Genomic DNA, 18,124 nt, shown 5'->3' with positions numbered 1-18,124 from the left:
CTCTTCTATTACATTTCTTCACGATAGGAAAAAGTAGATTTTTTAATGTTACTTCAGATGTTTCCTTAGACTGGTGTTAACATAAAGCAAATGTCTCTTGAAACTCTGAACCAATCTGCTAAGATAAACAGGCTTCACTGATGATGTTCCTATACTAAATCACAGGCTTGTACTCAGTAGCTTCTTGAAGACTCAATTCAAACATGCTAAAATGTCTATTTAACACACACACACACACACACACACACACACACACACACACACACAAAACACACACACACAGATTGCTTTGCCATGGAAACCACAAAGACTTGTCTGGTTCAGACTCCATAGCACATACCACAAATAACAGCCCATCTTCTATGGGCAGATCCTATGTATACACAGAGAATGCTCAGAAAATTAAAAAACTGCAATACTTCAGACATATAACTTATTTTATATTTCCTTTTCAACTGTATTTCAATATATGTAGTCTTAATCATTTGTTACTATATTTGCATATGTTTATTTTTTTCCATGAATAGAATTTTAGATTGGGGCATAATGATATAAAGGGAAAATACAGAAAGAAGGAAAGGGCACAACAGTGTCAGATCACAACAACTCTGGATTCCACTTATCAATTTAATGTATCTGGATTTCTAGAGAAAACCAGTGAATAATTTAAGGGCTCTAAACCTGCAAGTCATGTATGATAGAGACTATGGGAGATAAAATAAAGGGGTATCTGAGAGGAAGAGGTAAGAACAAGAAGTCTTGCTAGTAAGTACTTCAAAACCATCAGAAGTTAGATATGATTTATCACCTTGCTGAGCTACAAATCCATGAAGCCATGGACAGCTTCCAGTTTGTTATATCTCCAGCATGGAGCACAGGATGAGGAACATGGTAGATGCTTACTAAATACTGGGCAAACACATGAACAGAATGCTTAATAGTTTTCATTTGTAGCATTCTTTGGATCTGATCATTCTTTAGCTGGGATCACAGGTGAGCATACAGTTAGTGAGGGTGATAAAATCATAACCACATGTAACTCCATGACTTATTTTTGGAAACTACCATTTCAATTTACTGCTCTTCTAGTCTAGGAGGTAGTAGTTCACAAAGACTGATACTCAGATACTTAACTTTTACCTACAAAAACCACTCAGCACATTTCTTTGTTTACCTATGCTGTGTGATGAGGTAGACCGTGCACACTAAGAAGTTTGTGAGCAACACTTGTGACTAATATCCCAGCACCAGCTGACTTACACCTCCATCAAATCATTATGTCCACAGCAATCTTAGCAATTTGAGTGTCTGTTTATTGGACCGAGCAATACACTGGGATGTGGCTGTGGAACTCACTCACTGCAGACATGCAATGATGTACGTAATTCAGGGATACTCATTTGATTCCATATAAGAAAGCAGCTACTGAATTGGTGAGGTGACCACCAAAAGATAATCTTATTAGTTTATATCACTTGAAATTTAGCCTTTTAAAAAAACATGACAATAGCTGCAACATTTCATCATCCCCTCTATGCCCACAACTCTCTAGTTTTTAAAAAATAATTTAAAGAGAAGTAGATTTCTGATAAATTATCCTATCCATTAAAAAGAAGTAATCATAGCCAATTTTTGGAGACAATGGAAACTGTAGGACAAAGAAACACTTTCAGCTATTATTTCAATTATTTCTTCTCCTTCCCTCCCTCTCTCCTTCCCTTCCTTCCATCCTTCTTTTCTTCCTCTTTCCTCTTCTACCTCTTCTTCCACTTCTGCTTCGAACTCATAGGTCAGTACTCTAATCTATCACTTGAGCTATACTTCAGGCCTTTCTGCTTTCATTATTTTTAAAATAATGTCTCTTTCGTTGAGCTGTCTTGGACTTTGATCCTATTTATGCTTCCAATTATGGCTGGGACAACTAGTACATAACACTGAGTCCAGTAGCTGTTGAGATGATATTTCTCAAATGTTTTTGCCTGGGATGGCCTTGAGCTGCAATCCTTCCAACCTTTATCTCCTGAGTAGCAGGGATTATAGGTATGAGCCACAGTGCAAGGCCAGGTCAGTTTCTTTTTGACAAGGCTAGTAAAAGGGGATAGAAAACTTTTCCTATAAAGGGTCAAATAGTAAGTAATTTTGACTTTGTAGATCTTTGTTGCAAGTACTCTGCCATTACTGTGTGAAAGCAGTCATAGATACCAAACAAAAGTCTCTTCTCCACAGGAAATAACAATGTTCACTTACTTTGCTCTTTTGGCCATTTCATTTCCATCCCATCTGGGGCTGTATGGATAATTTTTTTGGGCCTGGGAGTAAAGCTGTCCGCTGTTAGTAAAGTGATAGACGGACTGAAATGTGAGAGTCGGCTGATCTCGAGGAAAAAACAGGGGCAGGTCAACTGGAAAAACAGAAGAAAAGAAAAGAAACAGTGAAACACATTTTAAGACACTCTTTTGGCTAAACCAGAACACTGAGTAAAAGACTATTAGATCTACAAATACTAATTGAGGCTTAGATCAGAGATATGGAGCAAGGGACTAAGTCTTCTTCCCTTTCTTCAAGGTGTCTGGATGTAGTAAGGCACATCCAAGGCAAGTGTGAGTATGAATGACCTGAGGTGTAGCAGAAGCATGGCGGTAACCCACTCTAGCTCCCTGTCTTCTACCTTGCAGTCAACTGCATAACTATTTCTGGTCTCTATACCCCATGTACTCTTGAGCAATGTCTTCCTCATCTAAAATTCCATGAGGGAAGTAAAATGGACGATATTTGGCAAGACAGACTTGGAAAAGGGACAGAGAGGGCAGAGTATAATCTTTCTACTTTACCACATATGGTAGCTAGACCACCAGAAAAAAATAAAGTTATCACCCTGTTCTAATCAAGCAGTGAATTTGGATACTCAGCAGTTTCCATTTTTTCCATATGTGTTACCACATATATTTATATCTCCGGAATCAGAGGGGGCCCTTGGTGGTACACACCAGGAAAAGATCTAAGCACTAAATATGCCCACTGGGATATGGGTGGTGTGGCTGATTCTGATCCTTGCTGTTCGTGGGTAGCATGTATTATGTGCTGTATCTTTTCATTTCAGGATTTTTTTAAAAAGTGTGTATGCCAGTCCTGGAGCTTGAATTCAGAGCCTGGGCGCTGTGCCTGAGCTTTTTTGCTTACAAAGAGGTCTCTTCCACTTAGCCACAGACTCATTTCTGTTTTTATTGGAAGTTTACTGGAGATAAGAGTTTCACAAACTTTCCTGCCCAGGCTGGCTTCAAATAGTGATCCTTGGATCTCATCCTCCTGAGAGCCAGGATTTCAGGTTTCTGTAACCCAATTTGCAAAACTAAAAAGACTTGCTAGGGTTAGCTGAGGGAAAGCATCACAAAAAACAAATTGCTTCAACAGCACATTCTTTAAGGTAGATAGTATGTTTGTGTGAATGTTGTCCATTCCTAGGCCCAAGAAAGACACACTATCAAATATAACAAAAAGCCTATCAAAGTTCCAGCTTTATACAGTACTTTGTACATACTTTCTCTAATTTATTACTTAAATCTCTGTGAAGAAGATATTTTGATCATATGTATTTAACAGAGGCATAAACTTGAGATTCCACTGGGACTTATGAACTTAGGTAGGGAGGCAGAGGCAAGCATCCAATGAAGAACGATTATTCAAATGCCAGGCTCCAACTACGTGACACTACCTCCTCTCGCTGTAAGGGATACTGGTATAACCTGCTGACAGCTCACTTACGGTGCATGCTGTAGTACAACTTAGGAAGCTGGAGGCTCCATTATGAGGATGTACAAGGTTCATCTTTGCTACCTAAGGCAGATAATCTTAAGAGAACATATACTAGGTAGTGTTATATCTATCATTAACCCAGTGTGGGGTGATAATGAACTTGGACTAGGTTCCTCTAAGCATCCAACATGATTCCTTGAAGGAAAAGTGAGAGTCACAACAGACTTTACAAAGGAAAACCAACCAAAAAAATTCCCAAGAAACAAAAAAGCTGTCCACTTGGCAAGCCTCTCAGCCCTGAGTACACTTGACTCTGATGATGTCTGACTCAGCTTGGTAGGGGGTTTCTTCAGATGAATCACACCCCAACTAAATAAAAATGGCAAGATTGTGAATGCCCACTTTTTATTCACATTGCCCAAATGCCACCGCAAGACAGTCTCAATACATGTCTATTTATTTCAAAGCAGAAGTTCTGCAGCATATAGAGGACAATACAAAATATAAAAAGATCAATCTAGAATGATAATTCAATCTGGAAAAATCCTCTTGGATCCTTTTATATTACAAAGTTTGATATGTAACATCTTCAATTAATCTGAACAAATATTGTATTCCTAAGCCTTTTCTATCTTTTCTCATAACTCATTTGATTGACTAACTTTAGAAAAAGATGCCTATTTGCATACAAGTTACCTTGTCTTCAATTTTGTTACATTATGTACACATTTCTCAATATAAAACAAGATTTAAAATAATCCTAGAGAAGCATTTTACATGCTAGCTTCCCTACCATAAAAGTCAACAATTCCAAATAGCAGTTGTCAAGGGTAACAATTTACAAATTTAAAGCAAATGAAGGTATCATTATAAAAAACAATGCAGATAATACTATAGGCTATGTGATTCTCAAACAACATGCTTTGGAATACATTGTTCTTAAAAACATTTTCTTGGCTGGGTGTTAGTGGCTCATGCCTGTAATTATAGCTATGCAGGAAGCTGAGATCTGAGGATTGAGGTTCAAAGCCAGCCCAAGCAGGAAAGTCTTTGAGACTCTTATCTACAAATAATTACTGGAAAGCTGGAAATTGTGCTATGCCTCAAAGTGGCAGAGCAACTAGCCTTGAGCACAAAAGTTCAGGGATAGTGCCTAGGCCCTGACTTCAAGCCCCAAGACTGGCACAAAAACAAAACCATTTTCTTGAAGGGAGCAGGTCTTGCTATGTTGCCCTGGTTGACTTCAATCCTGTGTGTTTAATTAAGATATTGTATGGTCTTAGTCTCCTAATTGGTAGGAACTATCAGTACCACACCTGGTTGGAATAGATTCTTTTCTCATTATTATTATTATTATTTAGAAATAAACTGTTGGTATCAGGAGTTTGACAAGTTGGGAAATATTTTAACCTATTTCTGAGCTATCTTATTTGACCCAAATTCTCAATTAGCATAAGAAACATTTTAAAAAGTGAATGCAACCTGTTAACCTAGGCAAGTAAGATGTTCTGATTTTTTTTTTTATTTTAGTGCCAGCAGGCTATAGGCTGACAATGTCCCATAATACCCCAAAACACTGAGTTTACAACTTTTTTCTCTATGGAGATTTATCTAACAAAGTGCAGTTGAAGCCAAGGTTAAAACTTGAATATTTTCTCTGTGCATACAGTAGCTGGATTACTAGGGAACAGGAATGGTCTGCAAACTTTCGAGATAGAATCAGTAGTGTACATGTTAATTCATGTTTGAGAAAATAACATTTAAAAAATACAAATATCTTGCTCAAGTTAACCACGTTGTATCCTGTCTATAATAGTAGTTAGTAAAAGAGGGCTTCTTTAAAAATGTTCTATGCCTAAAAGTGAGCTAATAACTAAAATATTTACAAGAAATACTTCGCCTACTTCCCTTGCTCCTGTCTCTTTCTTTTCTTTTCTTTTCTTTTGGCAGTACTACACATTTGCTAGGTGCTAACACTTAAGCCATGCTTCCAGCCTCAGTCTTGGTTATTTTTGTGACAGGGTCTTCCTTTATGCCATGTCTGGCCTGAGCTGCGTTCCTCCTACTTGTGCTTCCCTGTCTCTGGGGACGGCAGGCTCTTGCCACTGTAGCTGGAATAACAGGCATGCACCATGATGCCCACACATGTATTTTTCTTTCTTCTTTTTTTTCAAAATTATCATACATTATGCCAGCTGTGGTGGCAGCACACCAGTAATCAATAAGGAGGATGAGGCAGGAGGAACACAAGTTGGAGACCAGTCTGGGTTACAGCTTAGCTGGGCACTGGGAGCTCATGCCTATAATCCTAGCTACTCAGAAGGCTGAGACCTGGGGATCATAGTTTGAAGCCAGCCTGGGCAGAAAAGTCCCAATAAACTACTCAAAAAAAGCCAGAAGTTGTGCTGTTGCTAGCCTTGAGCATAAAGAGGTTCAGGGACAGCAGCGCTCAGGCACTGAGTTCAAGCCCCAGGGCGGGGGTGGGGATGTGGGGTTGGGGTAGGGGGTGGTTATGGAGGGGGAGATCATATATTATTTGTATAGGAGGGTTTCACTGTGGCATTTCCATGCAAGCATACAATGTACTCTGCTCTAAGTCATTCCTCTGATCACTCTGTTACCTACTTCCCATCTTAAGACAATTTCAACATGTTACATTATTTTCAGGCACACAAATAAAAGACTTTGAACATATTTATCCTCATTTCCCCTTTGTTAGCTCTCCTGCCTCCTGCTAACATATGCCCCAAGCAAGCCTGTTGGATGGCACAAATGAGTCAGAAATTTAACAAAAACTTGTTTTCCTTATCCCCCAAATGTTTCTGCCATTTAACTTTTGCTTATAGGTTAACTAATGATTTGTCTGATACACAGTAACACAATTACTTTAGGCCATCGAACAGCTAACTTGCTTTGAAGCCCAGAATTTTGCAGGTTCTAAGCAACTTGAGCCCATAGTTTTGGTTATACCAAAACTGAACACTTTAACCACTTGCTTTCTGGAAACCTACTGACTTGGCTTTGATTCTTGGAGCAAAATCATTCTCTTTGGTTCAGTTACTTATTGTCAGTATTGTTTTGACAACTATATCATCTTTCCTTCTTCCTGTATATGGAAGCATTCTATCCACAGAATGGGTAGTCCTCCCTTATTGGCAGATTTGCTGCAACCATTTCTTAAGCCCTTCTTTCAAGAACTTGTTGAAACAAGTCACACCAAACACTTCTCCTTCTGTTCAAAGTGGTTCATTCTCAGGACTCATCTACAGGTTTCTGATGGCCTGGGAGAAGGCAGGGATAATTAAGCCTACTCTGGACAGTGGCTACGTGATGGGCTCTGGTGCTCCCAGGCAACAACCAGCTCTGGCTCCGGGGGAAGTAGAATACTCTGACAGTGTGCTTGTGCTGCCTCTCTCTACACACATGGGTAAGAGTAGGTGGACAGTTCCCCCAAACGCAGCTACCCTGCTTCTAAATGCTCATCTTTTCACCATCTGAAGACTCCAGGAAAGAAATATTGAGGTTCACAAGACTGTCTAGGAAAACTTCGCTTTTCCAAAGACCCCAACAATGGAAACTCACCCTAGTAGAACTAAAAGCAATGCTATACTGTGCATTCAATTAACAGGATTGCCCCTGCTCTAGAGATTTTGATTATGGCTTCTTTTTTCTTTCTTTTTCTTTTTCTTCTTCTTCTTTTTTTTTTTTTGCAGGTCCTGGGGCTTTGAACTCAGGGCCAGGGTGCCATCCCTGAGCTTTTTTGTGCGCAAGGCTAGTGCTCTACCACTTGAGCCACAGCACCATTTCCAGTTTTTTCTGAGTGGTTTTTGTTTGTCATAAGAGTCTTGTGGACTTTTCTGCTTGGGCTGGCTTTGAATCATGATTCTCAGATCTCAGCCTCTTGAGTAGCTAGGATTACAGGCGTGAGTCACTGGTACCCGGCTTGATTAGGTTTTCTCTAGGGAAAAAAAAGTGTAGAACCTACCTAATTGTGGCATGATGAAAACAAGACACTTTAATTACAAGTAGTAATAGTCAGTCAGAGATGAGGAGCATACAACAAATAAAAGCAGAATTAGAAGGGAAAAAGATTCTAATCTGTGGCTACAAAAACTACATATCCTACTTACTCCTTAAGCTATTACTTCATACTCCCCATTCCTGATAACTGAAGTTAGACACCATAGTTAAGTAAGCCTAAAAGCCATTCTCCACCCATCTGTCTCATAAGCAAAGCCCCTCCTCCCACCTAGAGTTTCAAAGTGTACTCTTCAACTTCCATAAATCAAGGCATGGAAATGTGACTCACTCCTACCAATGGGACTTGAAGGGAAGTCATTGAGGGGGCTTCTGAAAAATATTTTCCTCTCTGATTAAAGACACATGGAAGTACAAATCTCCATTTCAGTCTAGCCTTTTAATCCTATCACATGAGGTTGTGAGTCTTGTAGCTGTGGCACCCATCTTGTGACCATGAGGAGGTGAACCTAGTATCCCTGAGCTATTGAAGACACATTATTCCTAGAACTCCCCAGCGATGGAGGCCTTCATGTTTCATGAGATGATGATCACAAGGCTTACTATTTAACTCCTTTTCATAGGTACAGTCAAAGCCATTTGGGAAATATTATTTACTGTAGTTTCTGGTCAAGAAAGGCAGGAAAACTATATAATCTAGTTCAGAAATATTTCCACTGAGTATGGTTAAAAACCATTTGAGAGACATAAATAGGAAAGTTTTAGTTGTCTGGAAAATTCAGTTTTGTGGGACAGTTCAATCCTTGAAAATGCCAAACAAATGAGGGGTTAACCATAATTGCTTCCCTGGGAGTCACATCATCAAATATTTTCATCATTATTCACAAGATGGCCATTATTTCATTGCTTTAGATCTGACAAGCTACATGTTACCATGCTTGCTCTCAAGTCCTTGGGTTTTCAGAGAAGATAATCGTGCCTCCATTTATTGGTGGTCAAGGGTTTATGTTCCCAGCTGAGATCCTATCCGGCACTTCTGGTTCCTCAAAAAGTCTTAACCCCTTGTTGGCTTGCTGTAAACTCATGGTCTAATGGTGACTCCATTTGAGGCTGATTCTAAGAGCAGTTGGCTCACATTTCATTCCCAGGCTATCCCTTGACAAGTGCCTGAAGACTGCTATTCACTTACTGACATTCCATCCCCCCTCCCCCATCTTACTAACTACACAATACACATGACTGAGAAAAACAAGCACCACCAGGTAACTGAAATACTCACTTATGAGAACCTAACAGTAACATTCCCAATTCAACAAGAGCACTGTTTGAGACACTAAAAAAATGGCCTCTCCTCTTATTATCAATGTTTCATTTAAGTGATGGGGAGAACTGTTAAATTGGTTTTATACTTTCTTTTTACACTCTTTTGTGTGACTTGATCACTTAAGAGGTTGCCTGTGAATTCTGAACATTACCAAATCGAAGCTTAAAGCTTCCTGAATTTTGCTTTCCATGCTAACAAAAATCTTGTTATGGAAAAGACAATAATATATGCCATGGCAATCAGATAAAAATGTCCTCAACATTTATTAGCAGTGACATTCCAGGCAAAATACCTCTTTGCATCCTGATTTTCTTATTTGCAAAATGAGAATGCTTAATTCTTATCTTGTATTTGTTGAAAGGATTGAATAAAAATCAGGCACATACTAAATAAGCATTTGTTGTTCTCTCTTGTTTCCTGTTTTCATTAGTTCTTTCCCTCTTCCATCTATACTCTTTCATATTCATGAAATTTTTGATAACGATAGCATAATCCTTCAGGTACTTAAACTTGAACAGTTATGGTGGGAATCTTTCTCTTTCTGTGCAAACCTTTAGGCCTCAGTAAGTAGACCCAATATGATGTAGCTTCTTCTTGATGACAGGGAATACCCTAAAAAGTCATTACACATCATGGCCTCAAGGGTTAATAAGGAAGACTTAGCTTGCTATTTCCTAAGTGCCTCCTACCCAGTAGCCTACACTCCCCAAACTGTCTGCTGTTAAAGCTGATGTGGCTTTAATGTGGCACAGTGAGGTCCCAGGTCTACTGTGATGTGGTGCATTATTTACCTCTCTGACTACAAACTTTCTCTGTGTTTCTCCTCTCTAGCCAACTCTTATTTCTAAGGCATACTCAATCTCAACAGGATTTCTTTCCTGTCACTTCTCTTTCTTTTGTCTGCTTTGTTCTAGACATCTCAGTTTCTGAAGGGTAGGGTTAGGCTGACCTTGAATTCCTGGACACACCTGGCAGGAAGTGCTGATCTACTGACGCGCAGCTTTGTACTGTGACCTCTGCTTGTGTTCCTTAGGCACGTTCAGCGATGATCTCTGCTTCTTTGGTTGTTTCCTTCCAGGTTTACAGCTGACCTGGATAGCTGAAGTTTTAGGATATGGTCTCTGCCTATATATTGCTAGCATTTCCTTTTGAGATACTTCATAGAGACAAACAAATCATTCCTGCACCCATTGTGATGCCCATACATATATATGTGTACCATACAGTGTTGGCCAGTAAACAGCAAATGTTTTCTCACTTGCCCACTTTAATGAACTTCTCTTCCCATGGGATCAGATGTTCTCAACTTCAAATCAGTAGTGACACCAAAAAGGAACTAACTGAACATTGATGTTTGGCTCCACTCCAGATTTTGAGAGATTTTGTGGTGCTTCCTATTTCAATGTTCTTAGCACACAGTATACTAAGTAATATAGGAGTGATACTTAATAAATGCTTGCTGAATGACAGGAAAGGAGCAAATAAGGAAAACACAAATTAAAACTGGAATGAGATTCTGTTTTATAACCACTAACTGTACAAAATATAAGAGCTAGACAATACCCAAGGCTGAATTCTCACTCACTGATGATTTAAAGTTCTGGATTGCTAACCCCTGCTATAGGAAAAATGAAGGTGCACGCATTCCATGACTCAGCAATCCCACTCTTAAGAAACTCACATGAGCATAAGAAGATGGTAGTGGAAGGCTGTCGCAGTAGTTTGTGATTAAAAAAAAATGGTGGCTATCTTACTTGTCTATCAACAGGCGAATAGATAAACACGTGTTGTGTTCTTCTTACAGAATTCCTAACAGTGGATTAAAGAAATGAACGAGGAGCTGAGAGTGGGAGCACACACGTGTGATGGCAATATTTTAGAGCTACAGGTGGGGGAATGGTGAGTTTAAGGCCAGCCTGGCACATAGTGAGTTCACTAAAAGCCTAGACTACAACAGTAAGATCTTACCTCAAACCGAACAAAACCCCAAACCAAAAAGAAATTCACTAAGGCTTTATAGATCACATGCCAGAATTTCAAGAATATAATGTTCAGTGAAAATAGCACATTACAAATTAATACTTCAATGTGCATTTATAAAATCTGAAAATATGCATATATGAATATGTATACATTACTTACAAATATGTACACAGAAAACCCATGCATGGTTAAGATGAATACCAAGTGAAGGGTAGTGGCTGCCTTGGGTTATCAGGGAGAGGGAGGGGTGGGGAAAGGGCTTCAACTGAAGAGATTCTGCTATTTCTTAAAAACTATTAAAAGAAATTACAAAATAATTAAGCTTCAATTAAGTTATGTCCACGAGTATTCGTTTTTGTATTTTCATATACTCATTCAAACTTTAAACGGTCATCACTTTTAAAGTTTATTTTTTCTTTTGCCAGTCCTGGGTTTGAACTCAGGGTCTGGGCACTGTGCCACAGCACCACGTCCAGCTTTTTCTGAGTAGTTTATTGGAGATAAGAGTCGCATGGACTTTCCTGCCTGGGTTGGCTTTGAACCACAATCCTCAGGCCTCAGCCTCCTGAGTAGCCAAGATTACAGGCATGAGCCACCAGTGCCCAGCTATTTTTTTAAAATACGTTTTTTATTGTAAAAATACTGTACAGAGGGGTTACAGTTACATGAGCAAGGTCATGGGTACATTTCCTATCAAGCATTGTTATGCTCAGCTATTTTTTAAAAGAAGTTTTTTAAAGAGCAAGAACATTAATTTTTTCTTGGTGTTGGAATCCAATTCTAAGCCCTGTGTATACTGAGTTCATGATCTTCTGCTGAGCTGCAGCCCCAGCTGGGATATTAATATTCACAGCAGCAGAAAGCCATCAGTATGATTCCATTTATATACAGTAGGAAAATACAGATGATAGATTATATTTATATAAATGCCATTTGTTTATGATATATGCTAGGCATGAAAGCTGTTAGGAAAACCCTAGGGACAGTTAAGATAAAGTTCTGGGTAGGGGCCGCTTCTTAGAGATGTATATACAGGGCTTGTAAGATACCAGCACTGTTCCTGTTCTTTAAGATGGGTGATGTTTTAGTGCTCTGTAATGGGTGCAGACATTTTTAATAACACTATGAGGGTCAAGAAAGGTAAATGGTCTTTAGGAAACCAAAGCCAAACCAAATCAAGTAAGTTGGTAGAATGCTGGGAAGGGTGCTCATGCCCTAGATCCTGTGGCCTGGACAGATGTGGAGAAGTACAGTGCTGCCACAGCTCAGCACATGCACAGGAAAAGGGGAACTCCACCTGAAGCCAGAGCTCTGCAGAGGAGATGAACTTTGAGTTGGTTCTAGAAAGTTCAAAGAAGAATCAGAATTGGAGTCTGGGGTATATTTTCTGAAAATAGAAGAGGCCGATATAGCATTCAATACCATGTAGACGTAACAATTCTTCACTTACTTATTACACATTTTGTGATCATACACTTTCATTGCAGAAAAGCCCAACCCTGCCCTATATCTTCAGTCTTATATCTCTCCCATGACTCTCCTGAACTTTGTACATATGGAGAGAAAGGGTGAAACAGAGCTGGAAGAAGCAGACGCTGGCCTTAGGGAGCTCACAGGCCAAGCTGTTCTTTCTCCCTGGAGGGCTCTCCTTGGTCTTCTGGGGTTATCTAAGTTCACTTTCATCCAAGGACTAGAATGCATACTACCAACTTGTGCTCCTAAGCATGGATCACTCAGGACTGAACCTCACATGGACAAAAAGAAAACAGGGGGTAGAGCCCAGGACTAAGGGATCTTCAGCCTAGGAATCCTTCCTTGTTATGAATGCTCCTCTGCACACCTGGTCCATGCATCATCACTCATTCCCTGGACCAGACTCCATGCTGGAAATGAGGGTTCATACTTGCTAGGCCATGCCAGGAACTCTGCCTCTCCTGTGGGCTTGGCTGTGCCTGCTCAAGCATCAGCTCCCAACAGTTCCAATTGTTCACTGCTCGTACACTATCATTCCCCCAGGTTTGGCTCCTTTTTTGATGTAAAAGCCCAAGCCCCACTTTCTTCCAGGAAGCCTCCTTGCCTTCCCTGTAGTGATTTCTCCATCCCATAGGTTAGGTTGCTAACCACTGCAGCACCACCTCTACACAGGCCTAGACACACGGTGGTTGGTGGCACAGATCATCACAGTGAGGAAATGCTGACTGAACTAAGACATGTCAAAAAGAAGCATACTCTTACGAGGTACAGAAAGAAATCTAGCAAGTTATAAATAGTAGCTGTTTTCTTCTATTTTTAAAAGAATTTAGTCACAATAAATAAAATTCCTGGCCTGGGAGTCTTAAGAGAGAAAATCTGGCTAAATTAGGGAAGACTTTGATTAAAAGAATCCTCAAATAAAACATATTCAAATGCAAAAATCCTTGGCACTTAAAAACTGGGCAAAGTCTCTAAAAAGCCATCAGCTTTTAATTTAAAGAAAGCATGGATTGGGTATTAAATGTAAATGATTAGAGGAAAAAGGACAAATGTGATTTTGGTGAAAGCAGAGGGGCTGATATTGGTCAGCTTAAGCTGCAGCCTTGAAAAACTGGCACAAACTAGCTAGATACAAATTTGTAAATATTGAACCTACCCCAATGTAAAGGATGACTAATGTGAATTTATGAAGAAAATAAAATTCCTCAAGTGAATGTTTCCTAAAGGCTCTAGTTATGAACTTTCTGTTTTAGAGAAAATACCACATATCCAATGTAATAAACATTCCCTAGCCTCAACCATGAGCCAGTCTGAGGGAAGACGCTGACTAAGGCTGGGTTTTCCTACCCACCAGGCCAGCACATGCTTACCTCCACTGTCTTCAGGAAGGGAGCAAGAGTGAAAATGGTGAAGTTCACACCAAGGAACGCAGATAGAAAAGGCATATAGGGCTTCTAGAAAGGTTTTCTAGGAGGCCGTAGGAGATTTAGATTAGATGGCTTTGAGCAAGGAATTCTGACAGGAGGTGTCATGGGAAGGATTAACCTGTGAAGGGTGAAGAAAGGAAGGGAATCCATCCAGAGAGCAGAACACTGAATAGTCAGAGCTAAGGAAGAGTGAAGTGGTGGGTGGGGTAGTGCAGCTCTGGATAAAGATGCCAAATGATGAGGTACTCTGGACACACTCTCCAGCAGTGTGGACACTGTTCTGTAAGCAGAGTTCATACCCTTGGATACCTGTAAGGAAAATGTCCCTTGCCACTCATTCCAGTGGGTCAGCTATCACCTGCCAAACAGCAGCCATGAGGGAGGATAAATCAGTATAAATCCTCCAGGATGGAGTCTACTTTTGAAAATGCATAAATAAAAAATAGGTTGCATTGATTTCTAGAAGAGCTTATTTGGATGGAGCTGAATGATCTAGTGAAGGCATCAGCTCTGAGGAAGGCAAGCTGGGTTCCACATTTTAGTTAAATAGTTTTGGCAGATTAATTGACCTCTCTGAGCCTCTTTTCCCATCCATAAAATGGAGAAAACTCTAGCCTCAGGGTTAAAAATAAAGGTCTACATGCCTTTACTGCTTTTATTGGCATGTAGAAAGTGCTGGATGAAAAAGGCTGGAGTTTCAAGGAATGCCAGAAGAGAATGGTATACTGGAAAGACAGAACATGGCTTTGGAATGTGACAGATCTGGGCTTGATCCCAACTCCACCAGTTACAACCTGGGTGACCTCGGGCAACATACTGAACTTGCCACATTTTCTCATCTTTAAAATGGGATAATATCTACCTTGTACGACTATTGGGTGGTTTACACGATATAATGAATATTTGTGTAGAATACTTGGCACACCATGGTGTGCATAAACGATAACTATTATTACTCACTTTGCTCTAGAAGTAATTAAAAAAAAACCCGAGTCTATATATTATTTCCAACCTGACTGAAAAATACAATGAGCTGAAAAATCTAACATCTAGGTCAAAGGTAGCCATGATTTTCTCAACTGGACTTTTAAGTTAGTACTATCTGCCTTTTTATTTGAGATAAATACTGGAGTCCATAGGAACTTTTCATTTTCAGTTCTATAATCTTCCTTCAGATGAAAAAACAAAACATAGCTCTGGAGAATGTTAGGTCAAATGGTGCTCTGAAGTAAAAGGTGACCACAGACCAGAAACCATTTAGGGCAAGGCCTGACAACAACTTGGCCAAACCTTTTCTTTGTGTCTTGATAATGCAACGTTCTTACACATTCTCCTATGTGATTCCCTTCCTGTAAAAAAAGCACCTATTTTGTTTCCCCCTCTGAATGACGTATTTGTTAGTAGACTTTGGCCTCAGAAAAAGAAAACCAGAAATATCGTCAATCTGTATATTTAAGGACTGCCTAATTGGGCCTGTGAATATATTCAGATTGTGGCTTTGCTTTGTTATGATTTTTTCTTTGGCCTACTCCTTCGGTCATTTTTTTTCTGAGAATGTGTGGGAGATACATGAGGAGTAGGAATTAATTAAATGTTCTTCTTTGAGAGCAACTGCAATTAGAATTTCATTTGAGATAAAAGTATGGCTGCTTCTTAAAATGAGATTTTTAAACTGTCTTATTATTCTCATACCTAAGTTGAACTAAAGAAAATAAGCCATGTAGACACAAGATGATTGTGTTGAGACAAGCCCTTGACTTAAATGAGCTGCGAATTGAACATCAGATTTAAAGGACTAAGATCAGCTGAGAGGTCTTAAGAAAAGTGCACTGGCACTCAATAAACCAGACCTGATTGCTATGCTCTTCAGATAACTGGTGTCTGTTCTTCTGTTCTTGAAAGCTCCACAATTTGTTGTCTTTTTCTTCTTTCTTTCTTCCTTTTCTTTCCTTTCTTCCTTCCTTCCTTCCTTCCTCCCTCCTTCTTTTCCTTCTTTCTCTTTCTCTCTTTTTCTTTCTCTTTCTTTCTTTCTTTCCTTCCTTTCTTCCTTCCTTCCTTCCTTCCTTCCTTCCTTCCTTTCTTTCTTTCTTCTTTCTTTCTTTCTTTCTTTCTTTCTTTCTTTCTTTCTTTCTTTCTTTCTTTCTTTCTTTCTTTCTTTCCTTCCTTCCTTCCTTTCCATCCTTTCTTCTGTTTTTTGATAAAGATCTTTCTCAAATAATTTCACATTCACCGCTCCCTATTCCTCTAAATGGCTCAATGTTAAAATTATGAATATCAATTCTGGTAGCTGGTGACATGGTCTGACACCAACACCAGTAAGGCAAGCCAGACTCTAAATTAGGTGACTGGAGCCTCATGTCTGCAGTTTCCTGAGTCCATTCCCCCAGTTTCTGGCCCTAGGCTCTTAGGTTATCCTGCAGAAATTCTTCCCATGGTGGTGTGGCTAGTGTATCTATGCAGCACATAACATTCTCTGAGAGTTTATATGGCTGGGGTCCTGGGAACTAGGCCACCAGACTTACTAGAAGGAGGGAGAACCAGGCCTGTGTGGCAGCATCACAGTGATTTTGGTTATCTTTGTAGTTTACTCCCTTGTAGCTGCCTTTTGGCAGGGGTGCTTGTGAGTCCCATGGGGCTGCAGGCCTAGCTGCAGATTATCGAGATAGATCTTCAGAAATCGCCATGGCTTGTCACAGCAGAGGACATACTCAAACCACAGTACAGTGACGGCATGGCAGAACCTGCCCATTATACAAGTGAGGAGACTGTGCTACAGAGGGTGAACTCACCCCAACTGCCTACATAGCTACAGGGAGACCCCAAAGTCCTGCCCTGAGTCCTGTGGGCCTCCCTGTGGCAGGGCCACTGACCCCACACAGTAAGTCTCCCCGCAGGGGTGAAATAATCAGCCCTACAATGGCTCCTTTTACAGCATGATGTTGGGCGCTTCATTAACCCAAAGCTGAAAAATCCTTTAGAACAGACAGCAGTCAGGCACAATGGATTTTTTTCTTGTTTTCATTCTAATAAATAATTTTTAAATGCTAAGAAAAAAAGCAGGAAATCAACACTTGCTGAATGCTTACCATGTGGTGGATGCTTTCTGCCCTATGATTCTTTCTCACCTTTTCTTTTGGAGTAAACCTAATCCGTGGGGGCAGAGAACCAACTTAAAGCTGTGAAAGAGGTGGGCCAGGATTAGATCCTGGTCTGCTGTGTTTACAGCCCACATACTCTGTACCACAAGTGCTACAAGCCCAACTTACTGCTTGCTTCTAATATTACGGAAGAAATTAGGTTGATTTGTCATTTTAGCCAGGGTTGCTACAAGCAAGCACATTCTCTGACCCTTGGTTAAGAAAACACAAAAATTGTAGAGCTTGACAGAGTCAGAACAGATAGGAGGAGGAATACAATGTGTTTTGTCTTTCAGACAAGTGAAGCTTATATGGGTAGAATGATCCAAGACTTTTAAGACTTTTTGTTTTTGATATTTCTATTTCCTTGTTTTCTTCCTTTGGATTGAGAAAGCATTTTATGGTCCTATCTAGGGGGCTTTAATGGTGTTTGACACTGCTGCTTGTTTCTGTTCTTCTCTCAGAGTTTCCATAACATTCTATTGATGTGCTATTCCTCTTCCTTTCAAAATTTTTACTACCTCCTTTCCTCCATCTGTTCAGCAACCTTCACTCCTAAAGCTCAGTTGAGGGACCTATTAACCTTGAAGGAACCCTCCTGTTCCCCCTTCAGAAAGCCCATCTATAGACACTATTCGATGATCAACTCCCCAGAGCCCTCCCTGACTACTCACCTATGCTACAGTTTGATCATTCCAGAGCCTGGTGACTGTCACACTAAAAGCTTTATGTCTTTGATATATATTCAGCTCCATCATCTAATTTGTAGTCTTCAAGCTACAAGGCATACTTATATTTACAGTTAGGAACACTAAGAAGACTGGGAATAGAGAGTAGGTTGTTCCAAATCTGTTCCAAATCTGAGCTGGTCTTGACTTTAGGCAGAGAGAGAGGGGGGAGAGAGAGAGAATGCATGTGTGTACCAGCAGTTCTTGGGACTTGAATCCAGTGCCTGGACACTGTCTCTTAACTTTTTCCACTCAAGGCTGGTGCTTTACCACTTGAGCCACATCTCCATTTCTGGCTGTTTGGTGAATAATTAGAGATAA

General features: G+C 40.0%; 1 protein-coding gene across 2 annotated transcripts in view; it reads right to left on the bottom strand.

The window, feature by feature from the left end:
- Babam2 (BRISC and BRCA1 A complex member 2) overlaps positions 1-18,124 on the bottom strand; it is a 389,222-nt gene that overhangs the window by 25,063 nt on the left and 346,035 nt on the right. For both annotated transcript variants that reach the window (XM_070025282.1, XM_070025283.1), the window contains exon 11: positions 2,248-2,401. In XM_070025282.1, the coding sequence (XP_069881383.1) occupies positions 2,248-2,401 (154 nt within the window). The remainder of the gene's footprint in view (positions 1-2,247; positions 2,402-18,124) is intronic.

Source organism: Dipodomys merriami, unplaced genomic scaffold, assembly GCF_024711535.1.
Source record: "Dipodomys merriami isolate MVZ:Mamm:240054 unplaced genomic scaffold, mDipMer1.0.p SCAF_17, whole genome shotgun sequence".
Lineage (NCBI taxonomy): Eukaryota > Metazoa > Chordata > Mammalia > Rodentia > Heteromyidae > Dipodomys > Dipodomys merriami.
The sequence above is the reverse complement of the archived record's forward strand: the minus strand, read 5'-3'. Positions and strand labels throughout refer to the sequence as shown.